The following is a 24,338-nucleotide window of genomic DNA, read 5'->3' as shown; positions in this document are numbered from 1 at the left end:
CAGGCTAGACTTTTTAGCTTACAAATTACTCATCTCGTCTCATTATCTCTAGCCGCTTTATCCTTCTACAGGGTTGCAGGCAAGCTGGAGCCTATCCCAGCTGACTATGGGCGAAAGGCGGGGTACACCCTGGACAAGTCGCCAGGTCATCGCAGGGCTGACACATAGACACAGACAACCATTCACACTCACATTCACACCTACGGTCAATTTAGAGTCACCAGTTAACCTAACCTGCATGTCTTTGGACTGTGGGGGAAACCGGAGCACCCGGAGGAAACCCACGCGGACACGGGGAGAACATGCAAACTCCGCACAGAAAGGCCCTCGCCGGCCACGGGGCTCGAACCCGGACCTTCTTGCTGTGAGGCGACAGCGCTAACCACTACACCACCGTGACGCCCCTTACAAATTACTATTCTGTTTTTTTTTTTTAATTATTATTAGAAAGCACATCGAGTTTAGACCTGCCTTGGCCAGTGCATTTTGAAAGTATGTTTCGGTCTGTAGCCAACAATGCATGTTATTGCAGATCATATCTCTCCACGCAAACTAAAGTCCCACAAAAGTACATCTTTATGCAGACGACACAATATTATGAAGCAAAAGTGTATCAGTGCAGGAGGCTGTGAACTATTTACAGTCTGCTTTTAACAAGGTACAAAATTCCCTTATAGGACTTAAGTTGGTGCTAAATGCTAAAAAAACTAAATTTATGGTCTTCACACGTTCACACACACCTTGTAATGACACTGTTTGTACTACGAATGGAACACAGTTAGAAAAAGTATCCTCCTATAAATACCTAGGAATATGGTTGGATGATAAACTGTCGTTTAGTACACATATTGACTGTCTCTTAAAAAAACTCAGACCCAAATTAGGATTTTATTTTAGACAAAGAAAGTGTTTTCCATCCAAAGCAAGAAAAAGGTTGGTAGAGAGCACCTTCTTATCAGTATTAGACTATGGTGATATGATTTATATGCATTCCTCACAATTGCTATTGAAGAAATTGGATGTTTTATATCATTCTGCCTTGCGTTTTATCACAGGAACAGCAAATAGGACTCACCACTGCTTGCTATATGAAATGGTTCAATGATTCTCTCTCTCAGGAGAAAGTTTCACTTGTTGATTTTTACTTTGAAAGCATTAATGGGGGCAGCACGGTGGTGTAGTGGTTAGCGCTGTCGCCTCACAGCAAGAAGGTCCGGGTTCGAGCCCCGTGGCCGGCGAGGGCCTTTCTGTGCGGAGTTTGCATGTTCTCCCCGTGTCCGCGTGGGTTTCCTCCGGGTGCTCCGGTTTCCCCCACAGTCCAAAGACATGCAGGTTAGGTTAACTGGTGACTCTAAATTGACCGTAGGTGTGAATGTGAGTGTGAATGGTTGTCTGTGTCTATGTGTCAGCCCTGTGATGACCTGGCGACTTGTCCAGGGTGTACCCCGCCTTTCGCCCGTAGTCAGCTGGGATAGGCTCCAGCTTGCCTGCAACCCTGTAGAACAGGATAAAGCGGCTAGAGATAATGAGATGAGCATTAATGGGTAAATTACCACAGTACATCTCAAATCTGCTTTCTTATCACACTAGTATTTATAGTACAAGGTCTACAAATAAGATAATATTAATCACACCCTCAATAAGAACTGAACTGGGCAAGACCTCTTTTTCCTACTATGCACCATACGTTTGGAACGAACTTCAGAACACACTACACCTAGAGACACTTCCTTCTGTTAATACTTTTAAAAATCTTTTAAAATCGGCTCTTACAGAGCAGTGCCATTGCTTTTAAATATGGTGCCCGTGTGTCTACGTTTTTTTTTAAATCCTTTTATTGTTGTTTAGTTTGTGTTTTATCTTAGGTGGGGTTTACATTAGACCGTATCAGCGGATCATCAGATTAACGTTTTTAAAAACGATTCGCGTGCACACAGCAACGCCAATACACGGATACGCTAATCACATGACTAATTCGGCACGTAAGTTGAAATGTGTCAGTGCGGCTCATCGCTCCCTCCTCAGCGGCTGCGCTCCAAATCACTCCGCCCTGAACAGCGAGTGCCCTCTGGAGGGTGCGCACTCCAGCCCTGCGCAGCTCACAGAGCGCGCGAGTGAAGTGCACGAGCAGTGATTCGGGACTGAGCCGCTGTGCGCAAGTCACTTACCACTTGCAAGTGGAAGGATGGCAAGCCTAAAGACAATCATAACTACACAATGGGCAGTATTTGCATCAGTATTTGCAGTATTTTCATACTTTTATACTCTTTAATGAAAGGTGATACAAGGCGGAAGTCCGCGCCGTTTTTCAGCAGTCGCGTCACATGACCAACGCCAGCGAATCAGGAAGGTGGATGTCACAGTGACGTTGTCCAATGACGACGCCAGCTAGAGCTCAGCACAGCGTATCCGCGTATTCTCAATGTTTACACAGCACCGGATCAGACACGATCTGGATTGAATACGTGGACCCTGGCGGATTCCCGTTTCCCGGCGTTTCCAGGCGTTTTAATGTAAACGGACAGTGCATCCGCGAAGAAAACGAGACAGATACGGTCTAATGTAAACTTGGCCTTAGAATTTATGTGAGTCTTGTCTTCTTGTAGTCTTTTGTCTTTAGTGTCCTTGGCTGTACTGTCAGTTGTTTTTGTTATGTTTATGAGATTTGTCTTGTTTTAGTTGTGTTCCTTTGACTGGGTGTATTTAGTGTACGTTACATGTTTAGTTATAGCACATATTCCACTGTTTTGTGTGCTTTGTAGTTTGATTTAGTCTTTAGTGTTTTGGTAGTGTTGTCCTCTGTCTTTTGTGTTTTTAACTTTTAACTTGCTGCCACTTGCTGCCACTTGGCCAGGACTCCCTGGAAGAAGAGTCACTGTGACTCAACGGGACCTTTCCTGGTTAAACAAGGGTTAAATAAAAAATAAAATAAAAAGGCGCAGATGCCGACTTTTGGAGGGAAGGGGAGAGAATGAAATGACAGCGGTGTCTGGAGGGGGAGTGACAAACGCAGCTTTTATGTCTGTGAGCCAAGTCGGTGACGGCTTCAGAGCAACTTCAATACCATGCAGTAATGGCGTGTTGATATTGGTAACGGCGTTATAACGATTGTAGCTAATTAATTAGATTACCCGGCGTTATAACAGCCTTTATTTTAATGCCGTTATTCCCATCACTGAATGTTATGTACTTCTTCTAGCACTTGACTTTATTTTCAATGCCATCATGGCCAACTGAAACTGTCTCTAAGCTGGAGCCATTTGTCCTCCGCTCCAATGCAAACCCCTCGACATCAGTGCCGCGTTGGACTGAATGTTTCGCGCTGTAGAAAAGGTAATGTGAGTGGAGGGCAGCGACTGGGACTGAATGTGCGGATGCTCGCGGTTAGGTTTAGAATAGATTCTAATAATTCCAATTCTAGAATTTTAAACTCATAGGTTAACCGACTTTAACCGGCTAATGAGGCTCGGTGGTCAGTCAAGATTTTTTTTAGTTTTCGCCATCCCTACTCAAGACGTGAGTGGGTCCAATCCAATAGAATTTTATCAAAAAGTGGACGAACCTCTGTGAACCTCTACCAATGGGGGTATCGTGACACTCCAAAATGCCAACAGGCACCACAAGACATGGACCACCTGGTCCTTCACTGCCCACAAACAGCTATACCTGGAGGTTACAATTCAATTTATGAGGCGGGCCCAATATTCCAACAATGGTGCACTAACATAGAGGTGTGAAATAAACCATACGAAACTACTACTACCAGAGTTATAGCCGTTGATTAACAAAATGATACTTTGACGATTTCATGAGGGTGTATTAAGCACTGATAGCATAGATATAGTTGCCAGCGGGGGATATTGTGCTCTCAGAGCACTCTTGTTTTGTTTTCTTTTTGAGTAATGACCATATCCGACACAGAATTTCAAAAAAAAAAAAAAAAAAAGCTGCTTTATTAATCTTTAACAGCAAAGTAGAGCCCTGCACTCCCACGGGAGTCCCGCGGGACCCGATGCAAAGCAGTGCGGCGCGGGACAAATTTTGAAAGCTCATTGCGGGAGCGGGCGGGAGAGGTGATAAGCTGCAGTCCCGCTAACTAAAAACGTGTTTAAAATAAAATTTATAAATAATTAATTTATGTCTATCATATATAATTTGTGCTGGATATTTTATTTGGCATTAATAAAAACATTTTAAGATGCCTAAATTTGTGGATGTGGTCTAATCTCGCGTACGTTTCCGATTCCTTTCCGCTCTTCCGTGTTTGAGATTTTGGTAGGTGTGTTGGGTATCTCTGTAAAGCCTCAGCTGCGCATGCCGCCTGGCAACGCACACCCTCGCTACGTGCACTAGGTGAAGGATCGGTCAGTGGAGAGCTCAGCTAAGCTCAGCATGTTTAATTCCCCAAGCCAATGACAAGAACTTTCGTGAGAAATGACGCGAACGTCTGCATCATGCGGGATTTGCGGGCGGGAGCGGGACAAAATATGGCAGGCGTGGTCGGGAGCGGGACTGAAAATCATAATTCTTGGCGGGAGCGGGACTGCACAATGCGGGAGCGGGACTGAAAATTCTGTCCCGCGCAGACCTCTACAGCAAAGGCAATACATTAAACGTTTAAACACCGGCCCTAAGAGATATTAAATGAACTCAGATATTCTTTCACATTGCAGAATTAATAAACTTAAATACAGTGATATCAATAAAATGGAAATAAAATTCAAAAATTCTGGTTTCACTTGACTTGAAGTGCACTTTGCAGTATTAGCATGGCTCACACTTGTTAAGCAGTTGTCTGAAGCCTTCATTCTTGACAACGCTGTAGCAGCGCAGGTCTTAAGAAGAAGAAGCAGCCTTTATTTGTCACGTGTACACTCAAGCACAGTGAAATTCGTCCTCTGCATTTAACCCATCTGAAGCAGTGAACACACACAAGTGAGCAATGAGCACACACACACACACACACACACACATACCCAGAGTAGTGCTGGAGCACCCAGGGGGCAGTTGTGTGTTAGGTGTCTTGTTCAAGGGCACTTCAGCCCAAGGCCGCCCCATGTTAGCCTAACCGCATGTCTTTGGACTGTGGGGGAAACCAGAGGAAACCCACGCAGACACGGGGAGAGCATGCAAACTCCGCACAGAAAGGCCGTTGTTGGCCACTAGGGACGTTCTTGCTGTGAGGCGACAGTGCTAACCACTACACCACCACGAATAAAGCACAAAAGTGCTTTTGTGATCATCTGTGCCTGCCGAGAAGTTGAGGGAAACTTTGAGTCGAAAGCTTCAGTCAGTGTCGGTTGAGACGTGCCATCTTGGCCCTGTGTCGCCGTAACTGTTGTTGCTAGCTGCTCGTTTGCATGATGTCTCGTCATGTGAAGACGGAGGTTGGTCGTATTGCTGCAGTATTTTATTTTGCTTTTGCATGAGTCATATCCAGCTCCTGACTGCCAGGTGTCTTCAAAAACCTGAAATGCTCCAATATCTTTGCGCTCAGTTTTGCTGGCAGTGGATCCAGCTTCTCGTCCATGCTTATTTGTTGAGGTCGTATTAGTTGACCTGCTGCCCCCTACTGGCTTTTTTCCACACTGCACCTTAGGTGATGTTCATGGCTCAAGACTACCATCATAGCATTTCCTGCTGTATCGATTCAATAACATCTAAAGCCAGTATCTCACTGGGCTGCGACAGCTTGTGAACGTCATTCGCGAGAGAGTTTCAAAAGTGTCTTGAAACATTCGCGGGGCTTCTCCATTTCCTCGCATGAGCCGCAAAGTGTCGCTCCTTCGTCGCTGAAATTTTGAACGTGTTCAAAAAATTTGTGCGACAAAATTTCTCTTAAAATAGCCGCAAATGTGTCGCAAAGCCGTCGCGAACCCTTCTCAAGTCAGTTTCCGTGAGGCTTTGTCTACTTCCCTGCCTGCCGATGGAAAGCCGGGCTACGACAACCTGCGACTAGTTGGAGACCCAACAATTGCGGTAAAATATGCGAATATCAATTCAGTGTGATTCCAAGTGAAAATTGTCGCTAATTCGCACATTTTATTGCAATTGTTGTGTCTCCAACTAGTCGCGGGCTGTCGCAGCCCAGTGAGATACTACCCTAAATCGATGGACGCATCAGCAAGGTGTACCTCACAATATTCTGCCGTATCGATTTTTCCAGCACAGCCTTAGTATATACAAGGAAATCAGACAGTATAGACTGGATACCCTTATCAAAAAGAAGTATGCTTCAAGTAGGCCTGTCGTGATATTTGATATACCGACTTATCGTACGGTAAATGAAAATGAATTCGGTAATTTTTTTTACCACGATTTTGGCATTACGCACTGTACATCTACATAGTGAAGTCGCCAGAGTATTAGCTTGACCCATTGTCTGAATAAAACATGCTCTCTGTCAGAGGCGGGGCCTCCCAGCATGCAACAGTTATCCAGCCAGGAGAGCCACTGAATGGGGAAAAGACAACAACACGTTGCTCCGTTGTACAGACCATAGGCGTAGAATTGGGTGTGGACGTGTCCCTACCGATATCAAATGACGGCTGATATGTCCCTACCAATATTTCTGATTGAAGAAAAAAAAAATCGCGCTCCACGCGCGGTACACAAATAGTTACTATAGGTTTCCACTGGGCGAAACCACGCAAAATTTGCTCATGAATGTTCGCTCTGGGGGCGTGGTCACGAAAACAGCAAGCACTTAGGCTACCGTGTCAATTAGCAAGTGCGGTTGCACCGCAGTGACCGGCTGCTAGCTAGCAAGCTTGCAAACTGTCCCTGAGGAATGTAACATTAGATTAGCTTGTAAATTTTTTTTTTTAAAGATTTATTTTTGGGCTTTTTCCACCTTTATTGGATAGGACAGTGTAGAGACAGGAAATGAGCAGGAGAGAGAGACAGGGAGGGATCAGGAAATGACCTCGGGTCGGAATCGAACCCGGGTCCCCGGATTTATGGTATGACACCTTATCCACCTGAGCCACGACGCCCCGATTAGCTTGTTAATTAATCAGTTAACAACAGTTGGCATTCAAAGTGTAAAAACGACAATATACGAATATGACTGTTTTCTAAGTTTGTGTGGCATGTAAATAACAATCCAACTTGATTACGACAACAACTGGTGTTTATTAAGGTCACAAAGACATTATTAAATCATATCAGATGGTGCTAATGTTGGCTAATATTGCACCGAGTCTTGCTTGTGAAGTGCCTGCAAACTTTAGCAGCCCGCTAATTTGAAGTGCTTCAGTTAAGACCTGCAGAGAGAGAGCCCTGACCAAGTTCGGGTAACATGACACATGTAAACAACAACAACGCGATGGTGATGTGGACATTGTTTGTGGCCCAGACACCTCATCTCATCTCATCTCATCTCATTATCTCTAGCCGCTTTATCCTGTTCTACAGGGTCGCAGGCAAGCTGGAGCCTATCCCAGCTGACTACGGGCGAAAGGCGGGGTACACCCTGGACAAGTCGCCAGGTCATCACAGGGCTGACACATAGACACAGACAACCATTCACACTCACATTCACACCTACGGTCAATTTAGAGTCACCAGTTAACCTAACCTGCATGTCTTTGGACTGTGGGGGAAACCGGAGCACCCGGAGGAAACCCACGCAGACACGGGGAGAACATGCAAACTCCACACAGAAAGGCCCTCGCTGGCCACGGGGCTCGAACCCGGACCTTCTTGCTGTGAGGCGACAGCACTAACGCCTAGACACCTTTTAATCAAATAAAACATTTTCACGTAATAAGCATAACAGCCTCCGCCGCCTTGATCAGAAATTTTTGGTTACTCCGCCTCTCTTTTGCAAACGTCACATACCGAGTACACACATACGCTGAACTGATTGGTTTTCGAGGGGCTTCATTTGAAAGCTGTCGGCTAAAAACTTTTCTCTGTAGAACCCCGTCACTCCCTCCCCTTCCCCTGTCTGCTCTGGGCTCAAGAAGACAACAGAAGGGCGATAATATAACAACCACCAGTCAGAATTCAGATACAACAACCAATCAGAATTCAGATACATTCTATTGCCAAGTAAAATTGTACCCTTTCAACGTGTCAAAAAAATTCTAGAGCCCTCGTCCTGTTTTACCGTTAGATCAATCACATATCAGCTTAAACTAGCGTTCTAAAACTAGTGAAAGATCCCACAGAAGAGAGCGACTCCCCCTGCCAGCCTCATGGAACGCAGTGTTTAGGGCTCCGGATGTGTTTTACTTCCATTTATGAGGGAAAGGAACATACACCCTCCCGACAGTCAATGCGTCATTCGCTTGTAAAACACATTTGCAAATTGGTAGAATGAGTTAATCATCACATGCAAGATTTGCAGTTAATCAAATGAATTGCATATTATTATAATTATTCATGAATTACTGCAGTTCTGAACTTCAAATTTTAAAAGTCTGGACTTTGGAGAGATGATGGATACTCGTTTGGTGCAACACAACGGAGCAAAATATTGTGACCCTCTAATGTTGACCTGAAGTTGGCGCCACTGGGGGTTGGCATTGGGTTTACGTCCCGACCAATGTTCATACCAAACCTACGCCCTTGCCTACATGTTATCTCGTTCGAATTGTTGTTACTTATATCCAAATGACAGCTGGCAATACGTTGTTACTTTGCACTGTTACTGTTCTTTGAAAGGGTGTATTTGCATGATCATTATTATTTTACTAGTGGCATAAAATTGTCTTGAAAAGACGTCAACAATAATATCGTTTATCGCAATAATTTCTGAGGCAATATATCGTCCAACAAAATTTATCAGAATTACTTTATTAATCCCTGGAGGGAAATTCAAATTTGCTACCAAGCTCCTGAATCAGAGAAGGAGTAAACATGTCTAAAAATAGAAGATAAAATCTGAAAAAAGAATAAATAAAATACATTTAAATAAGTACAATAACTTAAGGGCGGCACGGTGGTGTAGTGGTTAGCGCTGTCGCCTCACAGCAAGAAGGTCCGGGTTCGAGCCCTGTGGCCGGCGAGGGCCTTTCTGTGCGGAGTTTGCATGTTCTCCCCGTGTCCGCGTGGGTTTCCTCCGGGTGCTCCGGTTTCCCCCACAGTCCAAAGACATGCAGGTTAGGTTAACTGGTGACTCTAAATTGACCGTAGGTGTGAATGTGAGTGTGAATGGTTGTGTGTCTATGTGTCAGCCCTGTGATGACCTGGCGACTTGTCCAGGGTGTACCCCGCCTTTCGCCCGTAGTCAGCTGGGATAGGCTCCAGCTTGCCTGCGACCCTGTAGAACAGGATAAAGCGGCTAGAGATAATGAGATGAGATGAGACAATAACTTAAGTAAAAGCAAAATGAAGTGATTTTATATACAATGATTCCTATATCATTGTGGTAAGTTCCCTATGGGTGGGTGGAGCACAGAGGACGGCAGGACAGAGATCAGGTGAACAAAAGGCTTTATTGCCACACTTTTCAGTTTAACAATATTTCGTAACAGAGAGAGAGACCGACACACACTCGCGTCTCGTCCAGGGAAGTCCCCCTCTGCTCTCGCTCTCTCTCCTTAAATAGGGCGCGGTCACTGGGAAGACACACAAACACAGGTTAATTACCGTCCGGTGTAGTGATTCTGCCACTCACCTTCCCTGACTCCGCCCTCCTGTCACAGACCGGCGCTTGACCACGCCCCCACTGCCACAATCATTTATTGTGACAGGCCTAATTGTATTAAATACCAAAGTATAAAAACATAGCAATGACAACTGAAATTAACATCCAAGCTCTAAAGAAAAAGAAATAAATAAAAAATTTGAATTATCCCACTCAGGAGAAATTAAAAAAAAAAAACTTGTATGGAACCACAGACATACCTACAGGATGAGTAGACTTAAACATAAGGCACACATATTTTAATACTTTATTACACTTTTGTTAAGTATATCTTGATCAAAAGTATAAGCTCAATATACTTAGACTTTTCTATATGGGTCAGTCCATGAAATGATGTTACTTTTCATTGGTCCGGGTTTACATAATCGTTTCATCTTTAATTTCCATGATTTAAAGAAATATTTAGCAGATTATCCATAAATATTGTTTAAATAAATAAAAAAATGAAGTTTTCTTTTGAAATAAAGAAATGTGAAACATTTTCTTCCCCTGTGACTGGACACGGATGACACGTTTTTTTGTGACATGGAATATTTGCTGACTTTGAGCTTAAATAAACCTTCATTACTTTCTGAGAATTTCAATAAAATTAGTTTCATGGTACTTGCAATTTAGTTTTACACTCACATAATAAAGTTAAGAAGGTTCTATAAACTATTTAGCTTCGAATTCATCCACTAAAAATAGGTTGTGAACATAACATTGTGATGTCCTACCGTGTTACGTTAGAAACCAGGCTTATAAAAAATGATAAAACGAGTTGAAATCATGATTGATGTTTTTAATATAAAGAAGAATATACTATAAAACGATGTAGGTAGAAAGAAATTTAAACAAACGGCAATAAAAGAAATTATCGATGTTTTTTCTCACATCCTAACTTAGCGTCCACTCACTTCCTGGTTCGTTCACAACCTGCGAGACCTATTTACTCAATCTAGGTCAGCTGAACTGACGCGAGAGAACTTCTCGCGGGATCTCACACACCACAACACGTGCTCTCGTTGCTATCAATGGCATCATAGTGCAGATATAAGTGTGACTAAGTAAAGTAATGAATTCAATAATCTCATTTACCCCATATAGGATGAAACTGTTTCCTGTTAATGACTGTTGTTATTGTTCAAATCTTAGAGATTTTATGAAGTTTGTGAAATACTGGTATTTCATATTTTCAGTGTTTATGATGTTGAACTAATATTTCTAATGAATTCTTATTCAGTGTTAATGTTTAAAGTAAGCAAATAAAAGCAAAAAATTGATTTTATCAATATTTTTCCTTTATTTTTAAAAGCTTGTTCGTGTCCTTGTTACATTAGCAACCGGGTAAATATTTTTGGATTTTATCATACATTGTAGAGCAGGAGTTATCTTAACAACTATGTTATATTTTCTTATATGGTCAATGCTTCATGGAAATAAAAGTTGTTTTCAGTTGTAAATTGCTTTAAGTGACTCCCTCTATGTCACATTTTGGTAACTTTTCAGTATAAGCCAAGTATACTTATGTATAACTTTAAGTATATCTCTGATAAGTAAATAAAAAGTAAACTGAAAGCATACGCTCTTATTTTTAGTTTAAAAGAAGTATACTAGAAGCACACTTCTTTTTTGTATAAGTTGTACATGGGTGACTCCAAAAAACTCACGAGGATCCTATTCTCACCATAAATGATAAATATTCACCGTCTGATGTAAGACTAGCCCTGTCCCGCAGGTGTAGGAGAATGCCGGTGTCATTTGTCAACCTTTCACTGCAGTTACTGAGTTTCTGATGAAGTGAAAATTCACCATGTCTCGCCAAAAGAGGGTCAGTTCCATGCAAGACGTGGGGGGGAAAAAAAAGGATAAACGTTGTTGAATTAGCCCATATTAATCCACATGATTTTTGTGTAGTTAAATAACTAACCCATGACACACATGTGGCTTTGCCTGCAGTTGATGTGTGAGCTGGGTAACAGTGTTATAAACCACATCTACGAGGGAACATGTGAGGAGCAGGGCATGAAGAAGCCCGGAGCCAACAGCCCCAGGTGACAGAGGCACACACACACACACTCACTCACTACTGTAATTACATGTTCACTTTTTCCCTACAGAGAGTAAATTCTGTCGTACACTCCTCTTTTATTCCAGCTTGCAAGTTCCTTTTACAGTGTCTTGCAAAAGTATTCATCCCCCTTGGTGTTTGTCCTGTTTTGTTGCATTGCAAGCTGGACTTAAAATGACTTTTTGGAGGGTGAGCACCATTTGATTTACAGTGGTGCTTGAAAGTTTGTGAACCCTTTAGAATTTTCTATATTTCTGCATAAGTAGGACCTAAAACATCAGATTTTCACACAAGTCCTAAAAGTAGATAAAGAGAACCCAGTTAAACAAATGAGACAAAAATATTATACTTGGTCATTTATTTATTGAGGAAAATTATCCAGTATTACATATCTGTGAGTGGCAAAAGTATGTGAACCTCTAGGATTAGCAGTTAATTTGAAGGTGAAATTAGAGTCAGGTGTTTTCAATCAATGGGATGACAATCAGGTGTGAGTGGGCACCCTGTTTTATTTAAAGAACAGGGATCTATCAAAGTCTGATCTTCACAACACATGTTTGTGGAAGTGTATCATGGCACGAACAAAGGAGATTTCTGAGGAGCTCAGAAAAAGCACTGTTGATGCTCATCAGGCTGGAAAAGGTTACAAAACCATCTCTAAAGAGTTTGGACTCCACCAATCCACAGTCAGGCAGATTGTGTACAAATGGAGGAAATTCAAGACCATTGTTACCCTCCCCAGGAGTGGTCGACCAACAAAGATCACTCCAAGAGCAAGGCGTGTAATAGTGGGCGAGGTCACAAAGGACCCCAGGGTAACTTCTGAGCAACTGAAGGCCTCTTTCACATTGGCTAATGTTATTGTTCATGAGTCCACCATCAGGAGAACACTGAACAACAATGGTGTGCATGGCAGGGTTGTAAGGAGAAAGCCACTGCTCTCCAAAAATAACATTGCTGCTCATCTGCAGTTTGCTAAAGATCACGTGGACAAGCCAGAAGGCTGTTGGAAAAATGTTTTGTGGATGGATGAGACCAAAATAGAACTTTTTGGTTTAAATGAGAAGCGTTATGATTGGAGAAAGGAAAACACTGCATTCCAGCATAAGAACCTTATCCCATCTGTGAAACATGGTGGTGGTAGTATCACGGTTTGGGCCTGTTTTGCTGCATCTGGGCCAGGATGGCTTGCCATCATTGATGCAACAATGAATTCTGAATTATACCAGCGAATTCTAAAGGAAAATGTCAGGACATCTGTCCATGAACTGAATCTCAAGAGAAGGTGGGTCATGCAGCAAGACAACGACCCTAAGCACACAAGTCGTTCTACCAAAGAATGGTTAAAGAAGAATAAAGTTAATGTTTAGGAATGGCCGAGTCAAAGTCCTGACCTTAATCCAATCAAAATGTTGCGAGGGACCTGAAGCGAGCAGTTCATGTGAGGAAACCCACCAACATCCCAGAGTTGAAGCTGTTCTGTACGGAGGAATGGGCTAAAATTCCTCCAAGCCGGTGTGCAGGACTGATCAACAGTTACCGGAAACATTTACTGTAGTTGCAGTTATTGCTGCACAAGGGGGTCACACCAGATACTGAAAGCAAAGGTTCATATACTTTTGCCACTCACAGATATGTAATATTGGATCACTTTTCTCAATAAATAAATGACCAAGTATAATATTTTGGTCTCGTTTGTTGAACTGGGTTCTCTTTATCTACTTTTAGGACTTGTGTGAAAATCTGATGATGTTTTAGGTCATATTTACAACCCCGATTCAAAAAAAAAGTTGGGACAAAGTACAAATTGTAAATAAAAACAGAATGCAATAATTTACAAATCTCAAAAACCGATATTGTATTCACAATAGAACATAGACAACATATCCAATGTCGAAAGTGAGACATTTTGAAATTTCATGTCAAATATTGGCTCATTTGAAATTTCATGACAGCAACACATCTCAGAAAAGTTGGGACAGGGGCAATAAGAGGCTGGAAAAGTTAAAGGTACAAAAAAGGAACAGCTGGAGGACCAAATTGCAACTCATTAGGTCAATTGGCAATAGGTCATTAACATGACTGGGTATAAAAAGAGCATCTTGGAGTGGCAGCGGCTCTCAGAAGTAAAGATGGGAAGAGGATCACCAATCCCCCTAATTCTGCACCGACAAATAGTGGAGCAATATCAGAAAGGAGTTTGACAGTGTAAAATTGCAAAGAGTTTGAACATATCATTATCTACAGTGCATAATATCATCAAAAGATTCAGAGAATCTGGAAGAATCTCTGTGCGTAAGGGTCAAGGCCGGAAAACCACACTGGGTGCCCGTGATCTTCGGGCCCTTAGACGGCACTGCATCACATACAGGCATGCTTCTGTATTGGAAATCACAAAATGGGCTCAGGAATATTTCCAGAGAACATCTGTGAACACAATTCACCGTGCCATCCGCCGTTGCCAGCTAAAACACTCTAGTTCAAAGAAGAAGCCGTATCTAAACATGATCCAGAAGCGCAGACGTCTTCTCTGGGCCAAGGCTCATTTAAAATGGACTGTGGCAAAGTGGAAAACTATTCTGTGGTCAGACGAATCAAAATTTGAAGTTCTTTATGGAAATCAGGGACGCCGTGTCATTCGGACTAAAGAGGAGAAGGATGACCCAAGTTGTTATCAGCGCTCAGTTCAGAAGCCTGCATCTCTGATGGTATGGGGTTGCATTAGTGCGTGTGGCATGGGCAGCTTACACATCTGGAAAGACACCATCAATGCTGAAAGGTATATCCAGGTTCTAGAGCAACATATGCTCCCATCCAGACGACGTCTCTTTCAGGGAAGACCTTGCATTTTCCAACATGACAATGCCAAACCACATACTGCATCAATTACAGCATCATGGCTGCATAGAAGAAGGGTCCGGGTACTGAACTGGCCAGCCTGCAGTCCAGATCTTTCACCCATAGAAAACATTTGGCGCATCATAAAACGGAAGATACGACAAAAAAGGCCTAAGACAGTTGGGCAACTTGAATCCTACATTAGACAAGAATGGGTTAACATTCCTGTCCCTAAACTTGAGCAACTTGTCTCCTCAGTCCCCAGACGTTTACAGACTGTTGTAAAGAGAAAAGGGGATGTCTCACAGTGGTAAACATGGCCTTGTCCCAACTTTTTTGAGATGTGTTGTTGTCATGAAATTTAAAATCACCTAATTTTTCTCTTTAAATGATAAATTTTCTCAGTTTAAACATTTGATATGTCATCTATGTTCTATTCTGAATAAAATATGGAATTTTGAAACTTCCACATCATTGCATTCCGTTTTTATTTACAATTTGTACTTTGTCCCAACTTTTTTGGAATCGGGATTGTATGCAGAAATATAGAAAATTCTAAAGGGTTCACAAACTTTCAAGCACCACTGTACACAACATGCCTACAGCTTTAAAGGTGCAAATTGTTGTTTTATTGTGACACAAACAATAATTAAGATGAAAAAAACAGAAATCTGGAGTGTGCATAGGTATTCACCCCCTTTCGTATGAAACCCCTAAATAAGAGCTGGTCCAACCAATTCACTTCATAAGTCACATAATTAGTTGATTAAGATCCGCCTGTGTGCAATCAAAGTGTCACATGATCTGTCACATGATGTCTGTATTAATCAGCCTGTTCTGGAAGGACCCTGACTCTGTAACGCTATTAAGCAAGCAACATGAAAACCAAGGAGCCTCCAAACAGATCAGAGACAAAGTTGTGGAGAAGTATAGATCAGGGTTGGGTTATAAAAAATATCCCAAACTTTGAATATCCCACGGAGCACCATTAAATCCATTATAGCAAAATGGAAAGATATGGCACGACTACAAACCTGACAAGAGAAGGCCGCCCACCAAAACTCACAGACCGGGCAAGGAGGGCATTAATCGGAGACGCAACAAAGACACCAAAGAGAACACTGAAGGAGCTGCAAAGATCCACAGCGGAGATGGGAGTATCTGTCCATCGGACCACTTTAAGCCGTACACTCCACAGAGCGGGGCTTTATGGAAGAGTGGCCAGAAAAAAGCCACTGCTTAAGAAAACATGTTTGGAGTTTGCCCAACAGCATGTGGCAGACTCCCCAAACACATGGAAGAAGATTCTCTGGTCAAATGAGACTAAAATTGATCTTTTTGGCCATCACGGGAAATGCCATGTGTGGCACAAACCCAGCACCCTGAGAACACCATTCCTACAGTGAAGCATGGTGGTGGCAGCATCATGCTGTGGGGATGTTTTTCATCTGCAGGGACAGAAAAGCTGGTCAGGACTGAAGGAAAGATGGATGGCACTAAATACAGGGCGATTCTGGAGGAAAACCTGTTTGAGTCAGCCAGAGGTTTGAGACTGGGACGAAGGTTCATGTTCCAGCAGGACAATGACCCTAAACATACTGCTAAAGCTACACTGGAGTGGTTTAAAGGGAAACATTTGAATGTCTTGGAATGGCCTCATTAAAGCCCAGACCTCAATCCAATTGAGAATCTGTGGTATAACTTGAAGATTGCTGCCCACCAACGCAACCCATCTAACTTGAAGGAGTTGGAGCAGTTTTGCTTTGAGGAATGGGCAAAAATCCCAGTGGCTAGATGTGCTAAGCTAATAGAGACATACCCCAAGAGACTTGCAGCTGTAATTGCAGCAAAAGGTGGCGCTACAAAGTATTGACATTGAGGGGTGAATACCTATGAAAAAAACAGAAATCTGGACTGTGCATCTTAATTATTGTTTGTGTCCCAATAAAACAACAATGTGCACCTTTAAAGCTGTAGGCATGTTGTGTAAATCAAATGGTGCTGACCCTCCAAAAATCCATTTTAATTCCAGCCTGTAATACGATAACACAGGACAAACACCAAGGGGGATGAATACTTTTGCAAGACCCTGTATCATTTCTGTCCTTTTATTCCCCGCTTACTTGACTGCAGGCAAGAGAAAGAGGCGTGGATTCGAGCCAAATATGTTGAAAAGAAGTTTCTGAAGAAGATGGCGACAGCGGAAGCCCTAGTGAACAGCGAGAGAAAATCAGAGAGGCGGTGGGCTGCGAAAAAGTGTCGACGACACAACAGCGCCACCACCGTGTCCAAACACCGGCGGAAATACAGACAGGATCCCAGCTCAGGTAATGTCTCACTTTTTTAGTAATTTATGATGTACAGATGGATGTAGAGACAGAGCCACTCCTTACATCCTTGCTCCTTCTCGTCTATCAGCCACCGCAGCTTTGGAGAGAAAGTTCCGGCGAGATTCGCTCTTCTGTCCTGATGAACTGGACTCACTGTTCTCCTACTTTGACACCAGCTCAGGGCCTCGCAGTAAGTCTTACAGCCCCAATAAGGCAAAGAGGGAAAGATTATCCTGAGACAGAGTGTAGTCATTCGTCGCATTCTTTCTTAAATAGATTAAGTAAAGTACGCGTGGTCCATTAGTGCAGCACATCTCACTCTGTAAGAGCTTATAATGCCGTCTCTGAAGAGAACGTAACCCTATATACAGGCTTATTGATGAGACGCGAGAGCTAATCATACGTTAATGTCGGGAGCCTAGAAGAGGAGAAGCGGATAGATATTAAGGTAATACTCCAGAGTTTTTCACTGTAGTGTTACAGTCGGTTACCATGGAGACGGACTTTGACCTTTCACTGTACGAAGGACAGAAAGCCTGTTTCTCTAAACCCATTTTTAATGGAAGTCTACAGGCAGTAGTTAAGGATAACAATATCCTGATTCCGCGTTTTTTGATTTCCAGTACAACAATCTGCATATCAGCTTACCCTCATACTGATCAGATACCTGACCTGCAAGTGTCTTTAGCCAAACTGTAACCATCAGTGTATTTTTCCAATCTCAAACACCGTTTTATAGCCTGTCATTCCACGGTGCTGTTAAATTCTTGATTCTGATTGGCCAGAAGATGATTCATTTTCTATAACAGCGGCTCTGATGGTAGTTCAGGCTGCAAGGCTTTTATTAATCCATTCTCATTCATCTCATCTCATTATCTGTAGCCGCTTTATCCTGTTCTACAGGGTCGCTGGCAAGCTGGAGCCTATCCCAGCTAACTACGGGCGAAAGGCGGGGTACACCCTGGACAAGTCGCCAGGTCATCACAGGGCTGACACATAGCCCATGTTTACATTAGACCGTATCAGCGGATCATCAGATTAACGTTTTTAAAACGATTTGCGTGCACACAGCAACACCAATACACAGATACGCTTGGCTCCGCAGGCATCCTGCGCTCCAAATCACTCCGCCCTGAACAGCGAGTGCCCTCTGGAGGGTGCGCACTCCGGCCCTGCGCAGCTCACAGAGCGCGCGAGTGAAGCGCACAAGCTGTGATTCGGGACTGAGCCGCTGTGTGTGTGATCCCAGCGCATATCACTTACTACTTGCAAGTGGAAGGATGGCAAGCCTAAAGACAATCATAACTACACAATGGGCAGTATTTACATCAGTATTTGCAGTATTTTCATACTTTTATACTCTTTAATGAAAGGTGATACAAGGCGGAAGTCCGTGCCGTTTTTCAGCAGTCGCGTCACATGACCAACGCCAGCGAATCAGGAAGGTGGATGTCACAGTGACGTTGTCCAATGAGACGCCAGCTAGAGCTCAGCACAGCGTATCCGCGTATTCTCAATGTTTACACAGCACCGGAGCTGACACGATCTGGATTGAATACGTGGACCCTGGCGGATTCCCGTTTCCCGGCGTTTCCAGGCGGTTTAATGTAAACGGACAGTGCATCCGCGAAGAAAACGAGACAGATACGGTCTAATGTAAACTTGGCCATAGACACAGACAACCATTCACATTCACACCTACGGTCAATTTAGAGTCACCAGTTAACCTAACCTAACGGGGAGAACATGCAAACTCCGCACAGAAAGGCCCTCGCCGGCCATGGGGCTCGAACCCAAGACCTTCTTGCTGTGAGGCAACAGCGCTAACCACTACACCACCGTGCCGCCCTTTATTAATCCACAACAGTTAAATTATTAGCTCGCCGGCCATAGGCACGCGGCGTCCAGCCACAGTTCACAAAATGTGCTCGTCGTCTTTGCGTTTTCAGTGGCTTTTGATTCTGATTGTTTGTTTGGTTTGGAAGATCTAATCAGTCTGCACAATAGTTACTCCCTGGTTTTGTGATCGGTACGGCCGTGTGAGCCTACTGTGTCGCTGACGCTCTGGTTTAAATGACGCTGTGTCACTGAGAATGGGAGCGGAAGCGCGAGTGTGAGCGTGTAACACGTCCGTGGTTTGGCGCTCTCTGGTCCTGCAGGTCTGAGCAGCGACAGCGGTCTGGGGGGTAGCAGTGACGGCAGCACTGACGTCCTTCTGTTCGGCTCAGTGGTGGACAGCGTCACTGAGGAAGGTGAGACCATGAATGACTTACACCCCATCATCTCTCTTACACCTTTACACTCAGTCAGATTTAAGGCTATTTCTATGTTATGTAGTTCATAGACCAAATAAAATGAATGAAAGGAATTTTTAATACAATTGGAGGACTAGACGATTTCCAAAATCGCAAAATCCCCCCCCCCCCCCAAAAAAAAAAAAAAACAAGGATGTGTATATGGGCAGGATATGACGTACAGCTAAAGGTAAAGAAAATAAAAACATAAGGAGTAAGAGTGAAGCCAAAGCTTAAACGGGAAAATCGATAAGCTTTGACGAGTATCCACTGCTCTTTTCTGTTTAATACAAAAGATTAGTTCGCAGGGAAAAAAATAGGTAAAAGAAAGTGTGTATTCTGAGGTTTAATCAAGAGCAAACGTTCAATCGAGAAGATCACGGAGTAGATAAACAATCAGCCATCTGGGGTGCGTGCGTGCGTGTGTGTGTGTGGGTGCAGAGTGTGAAGTGTCAGAGGACTCGAGTGGTGAGGTGGAGCTGGAGCCGGAGGCATCAGACCCAGAGGATGTGCGTGAGCTGCATCCCGGAGCACTGCTCTATAAAGCCTGCCAGACTCGTAACCTACCTGTCATGGCTGAAGCGCTGGCACACGGCGCTGACGTCAACTCCGTCAACGAGGAGGACGAGGGAAAGAGCCCGCTCATACAGGCTGTGATCGGAGTGAGTCAGTCATTTTGTTAAATGTGCTTGTCGAACAGTTCTTGGTAGTGAATTCTGATTTTTAAATGTTTTTTTTTTTAATATGAATTTGATACAAGACTGGATTTTTGTTTTTTCTTCATAGGGCTCTTTAATAGCATGTGAGTTCCTGCTACAAAACGGCGCAGACGTCAACCAAAGAGACCTAAAAGGAAGGGGGCCGTTACACCATGCTACGTATTTAGGGCATACAGGGTTTGTAAACACACACACACACACACATGTCAACCCCTCACGGCTCTCACCTGTACTCCCTGGTAAAGAAATCCATAATTTCCATACCAAATCCATAGTAATATTTCATGCATAATAAAAATGTATCAGATCTTACCTAATACATGCACTGGTTTATTTCTGTACATCCATATGTACTGCTAACACTCAATTAAACAACAGTCAGTGTTTTCTTAACCCTATATCAGTTCAACAAAATTTAGTGTCTCTTCTCACATAATCCAATAATTTGGGGTTCACTTGGCACGTTGTTCAGCAATGTTCCTGATCGCTTTTGTGTGAAGAAATTAATTGACGGCTGTCTCTTTTTCTGGTTTGCATTCTTCACATGCATTTGAGATTTCATGTGTTCCCTCATATCTGCGAAGACACTCAGTCATCCAGGTACATAGTAATCTGTGGTTGGTAGAAGAGAGCAACCGGACTTGCTTGAAAAGTCTTGAAGACGTTTCGCCTCTCGTCCTAAAGGCTTCCTCAGTTCTGTCTGTCTAATAGGGAGTATCAGGTCTTTATCCTCTCATGGATCATCATAGAATCCGAATCAGAATGCTGATGGCTGCATTGTAGGTGGCTGATAAAAGATGTCACAGACGCCCACCTCTGTTCAGTGATGGTCGTTCCAGGTTGACAAAAATGAACGATCCTCTCTGGCTAAGCCCATGTTTACATTAGACCGTATCAGCGGATCATCAGATTAACGTTTTTAAAACGATTAGTGTGCACACAGCAACACCAATACACGATTTGCGTGCACACAGCAACACCAATACACGGATACGCTCGGCTCCGCAGGCATCCTGCGCTCCAAATCACTCCGCCCTGAACAGCGAGTGCCCTCTGGAGGGTGCGCACTCCGGCCCTGCGCAGCTCACAGAGCGCGCGAGTGAAGCGCACAAGCTGTGATTCGGGACTGAGCCGCTGTGTGTGTGATCTCAGTGCATATCGGGTATGCGCGTCACTTACCACTTGCAAGTGGAAGGATGGCAAGCCTAAAGACCATCATAACTACACAATGGGCAGTATTTGCATCAGTATTTGCAGTATTTTCATACTTTTATACTCTTTAATGAAAGGTGATACAAGGCGGAAGTCCGCGCCGTTTTTCAGCAGTCGCGTCACATGACCAATGCCAGCGAATCAGGAAGTTGGATGTCACAGTGACGTTGTCCAATGAGATGCCAGCTAGAGCTCAGCACAGCGTATCCGCGTATCTCAATGTTTACACAGCACCGGACCAGACACGATCTGGATTGAATACGTGGACCCTGGCGGATTCCCGTTTCCCGGCGTTTCCAGGCGGTTTAATGTAAACGGACAGTGCATCCGCGAAGAAAACGAGACAGATACGGTCTAATGTAAACTTGGCCTAAGATGTCTGCCAGTTTTCTGGAAGTCTTCTCATACTCCCACACCAGCCGAAGGGAACTCATCCCAAAGTGCGTAGAATGAGTTCTATGACCTCTATCAGCCACCTACAATGCAGCCATCAGCATTGTGATTCGGATTCTATGATGATCCATGAGAGGATAAATACCTGATACTCCCTATTAGACAGACAGAACTGAGGAAGCCTTTCGGACGAGAGGCGAAACGTCTTCAAGACTTTTCAAGCAAGTCCGGTTGCTCTCTTCTACCAACCACAGATTACTATGTACCTGGATGACTGAGTGTCTTCGCAGATATGTTTCTACGCACTTTGGGATGAGTTCCCTTCGACTGGTGCGGGAGTATGAGAGGACTTCCAGAAAACTGGCAGACGTCTTAGCCAGAGAGGATCGTTCATTTTTGTCAACCTGGAACGACCATCACTGAACAGTCTGTGACATCTTTTATCAGCCACCTACAATGCAGCCATCAGCATTCTGATTCGGATTCTATGATGATCCATGAGAGGATAAATACCTGATACTCCCTATTAGACAGACAGAACTGAGGATGCCTTTCGGACGAGAGGCGAAACGTTTTCAAGAATCTTCAAGCAAGTCCGGTTGCTCTCTTCTACCAACCTCAGATTTCATGTGTTCCCTCACGTCATAAATTCCAGAGGCGAACACTTTCATGTCTCTACAACAAATTGTGCAGTTGACATACTCGGCACCCATTTTGGAAGCGATAATTATTCCATTGAATGTTTCTGTCCATTCGGGAAGAAAGCGACCTCCAGTTTTAGATGTTTTTGAGTTTTTTCTTCGGTGGTGCCGACATCTTGACCTGTCTATTGTTATGCTACACGTGCTGTTATTTCCCGCTCGGTGTGCAGGAAAATCACAATTGCGCATGCTCAGACATTCGGAATGGCTTGTTGGTACTAGCAGAAGTACCGGTTGAGTAATTCTAAATGTAGAAAATGGCGGCTCCCGTGCATTTTCGTATTTCATGATGATTTTTTTGATGGTAATAAATCAAAATAATTTTAAGGTGAAAATGTAGAAAAATCCGTAGTTGAATACCACTACGCCCGTACCATTTTTAAAATGCCAAAATCCGTAGGGAATACGGGAAATCCGTAGGGGTTGACATGTATACACACACACACACACACACACAGAGTTACAGAGTACCCTGTGGCTGACTGTACCCTGTGTTTGGTGCCGTGTTTTGCAGGCAGGTGTGTTTGTTCCTGAAACGAGGAGCCACACAGAACGACGGCGATGATGATGGTCAGGATCCTCTCAGCATAGCGGTGCAGGCCGCCAACGCCGACATCGTCACTCTGTGAGCGTCACCGAGCACACACACACACCTCAGGTTACATAAATAACTATGAATAACAGTTGCAGAATGTGTTTCAGTTATTAAAATACCTTGTTCATTTTCTCAGTTTACAGTATGAGGAAGATCGAGTGCCTTCTCGTTGTTGTTCTCTCTCTCTCTCACTATTTCTCACACACTCTCTTTCCCTCCTCTTACAGTTCTTCATAAGAAAAATAAACTGCCTCTTTGGCCTCAAAAGGTTACTACACTGTACTTGTGTAATTTTAGCGTTTCCTTTTCCTCCTCATTGCTGGTGTTTGTTATTATTACTTTAAATTCAAATTCAGCCTTCAGGGTTCCTTAACACTCACATTACCCACATGGACATATGAGCAAACCGAGACATCATGCATAGTTACGCAAGAGTGCATTTTAAAGGTTAGAACAACACTATTTCTCAACCATGAAAAAAATATCGCATTAATCCTTTTTTTTTTTATTCATGTTTGGTGTCACATTAAAGGAATTTTTCATTCCTGTTAACTCTTTACACATTAAATATGAGCTATAAGGTGATTTAATAAAAATGTGCAAGCATTAAACAACAGCAGGAGGTTCAGTAAACACTGTATCTGGTTTTAGATGAACCGATTTCAGTTCAGCACTTGATCAGAGTCGCACTGCTTATTTAACCGTCTGGGGTCCGAGGGGATTCTCTGGCACTCTAATGATTTTGGCATGCTCTGATTTTGTTGTCAATTTCAACAAATCTAAGCAGCATTTTCAAAGTCTCATGACTTCTTCTATTCAGAACAAGTTCAGCTACAATAATATCTCTGTAGTCTGTATGTCATGGTTGTGCTTTTAAAAAAAACAGATAAATGAAGGTGTTGTAAAAAGCAGTTTTAGAACTGTGTGATAAAACATGACCTTACCCATTGTGATGAACCGTTTTAGTCACTTGAGGTGATTCTGTTCAGTCTTAGGAGTGTATCAAACACGCAAACTTAAAGGATATGGGACATGAAACATAAAAGCACGCTATATCAGTTTCTTTCCATTAAAAATATGAATTAATTGCATCAACAAATACAAAATCATCTATTAAATTCAGCAAAATCGTTATATTCGTGATGATTATATGCCATTTCTGCTCGACTTCCGATATGCATTTTTTGCAACCGGAAGAGCCGCTGTCACGTGATCATACGTCACAAAAACTTTCGGGCACAGCACAAGCGGGTAGATGAATGGAGAAGTGGATGACAAGAAAATTGTTTTTATAGTCTTTAAAGTACATTGGACATCATACATTGGACATCATGGTGTATTGTGCTGCTTATGGTTGCAATAATTCCAATGGGAAATGCCCTGGAGTAAGTTTTTTTGCATTCCCCAAGGACCCGAAGCTGAGGAAAGTGTGGGCTCAACTGCGCATGCGCAGTAGGCTTCGCGCATGCGCAGTAGGCTTGGTAGGACAAATCCAAGAGGTAGGATAACTTTACAGAACACCTGTTGAAAAAAACTTTGCACCTACTGTTT

The 24,338-nt window shown here is 43.3% G+C and overlaps 1 protein-coding gene across 6 annotated transcripts in view; it reads left to right on the top strand.

The window, feature by feature from the left end:
* The window catches only part of acap3a (ArfGAP with coiled-coil, ankyrin repeat and PH domains 3a), a 213,213-nt gene that overhangs the window by 159,556 nt on the left and 29,319 nt on the right, over positions 1–24,338 (top strand). For 4 of the 6 annotated variants that reach the window (XM_060937602.1, XM_060937603.1, XM_060937601.1 and 1 more), the window contains exons 17-23: positions 11,594–11,688; positions 16,677–16,870; positions 16,962–17,065; positions 19,026–19,125; positions 19,609–19,829; positions 19,954–20,063; positions 22,707–22,817. In XM_060937602.1, the coding sequence (XP_060793585.1) occupies positions 11,594–11,688; positions 16,677–16,870; positions 16,962–17,065; positions 19,026–19,125; positions 19,609–19,829; positions 19,954–20,063; positions 22,707–22,817 (935 nt within the window). The remainder of the gene's footprint in view (positions 1–11,593; positions 11,689–16,676; positions 16,871–16,961; positions 17,066–19,025; positions 19,126–19,608; positions 19,830–19,953; positions 20,064–22,706; positions 22,818–24,338) is intronic. The other 2 variants (XM_060937600.1, XM_060937604.1) reach the window with 1 other exon arrangement.

Source organism: Neoarius graeffei, chromosome 13 (assembly GCF_027579695.1).
Source record: "Neoarius graeffei isolate fNeoGra1 chromosome 13, fNeoGra1.pri, whole genome shotgun sequence".
Lineage (NCBI taxonomy): Eukaryota > Metazoa > Chordata > Actinopteri > Siluriformes > Ariidae > Neoarius > Neoarius graeffei.
This window is presented reverse-complemented; position numbering and strand designations above follow the sequence as displayed.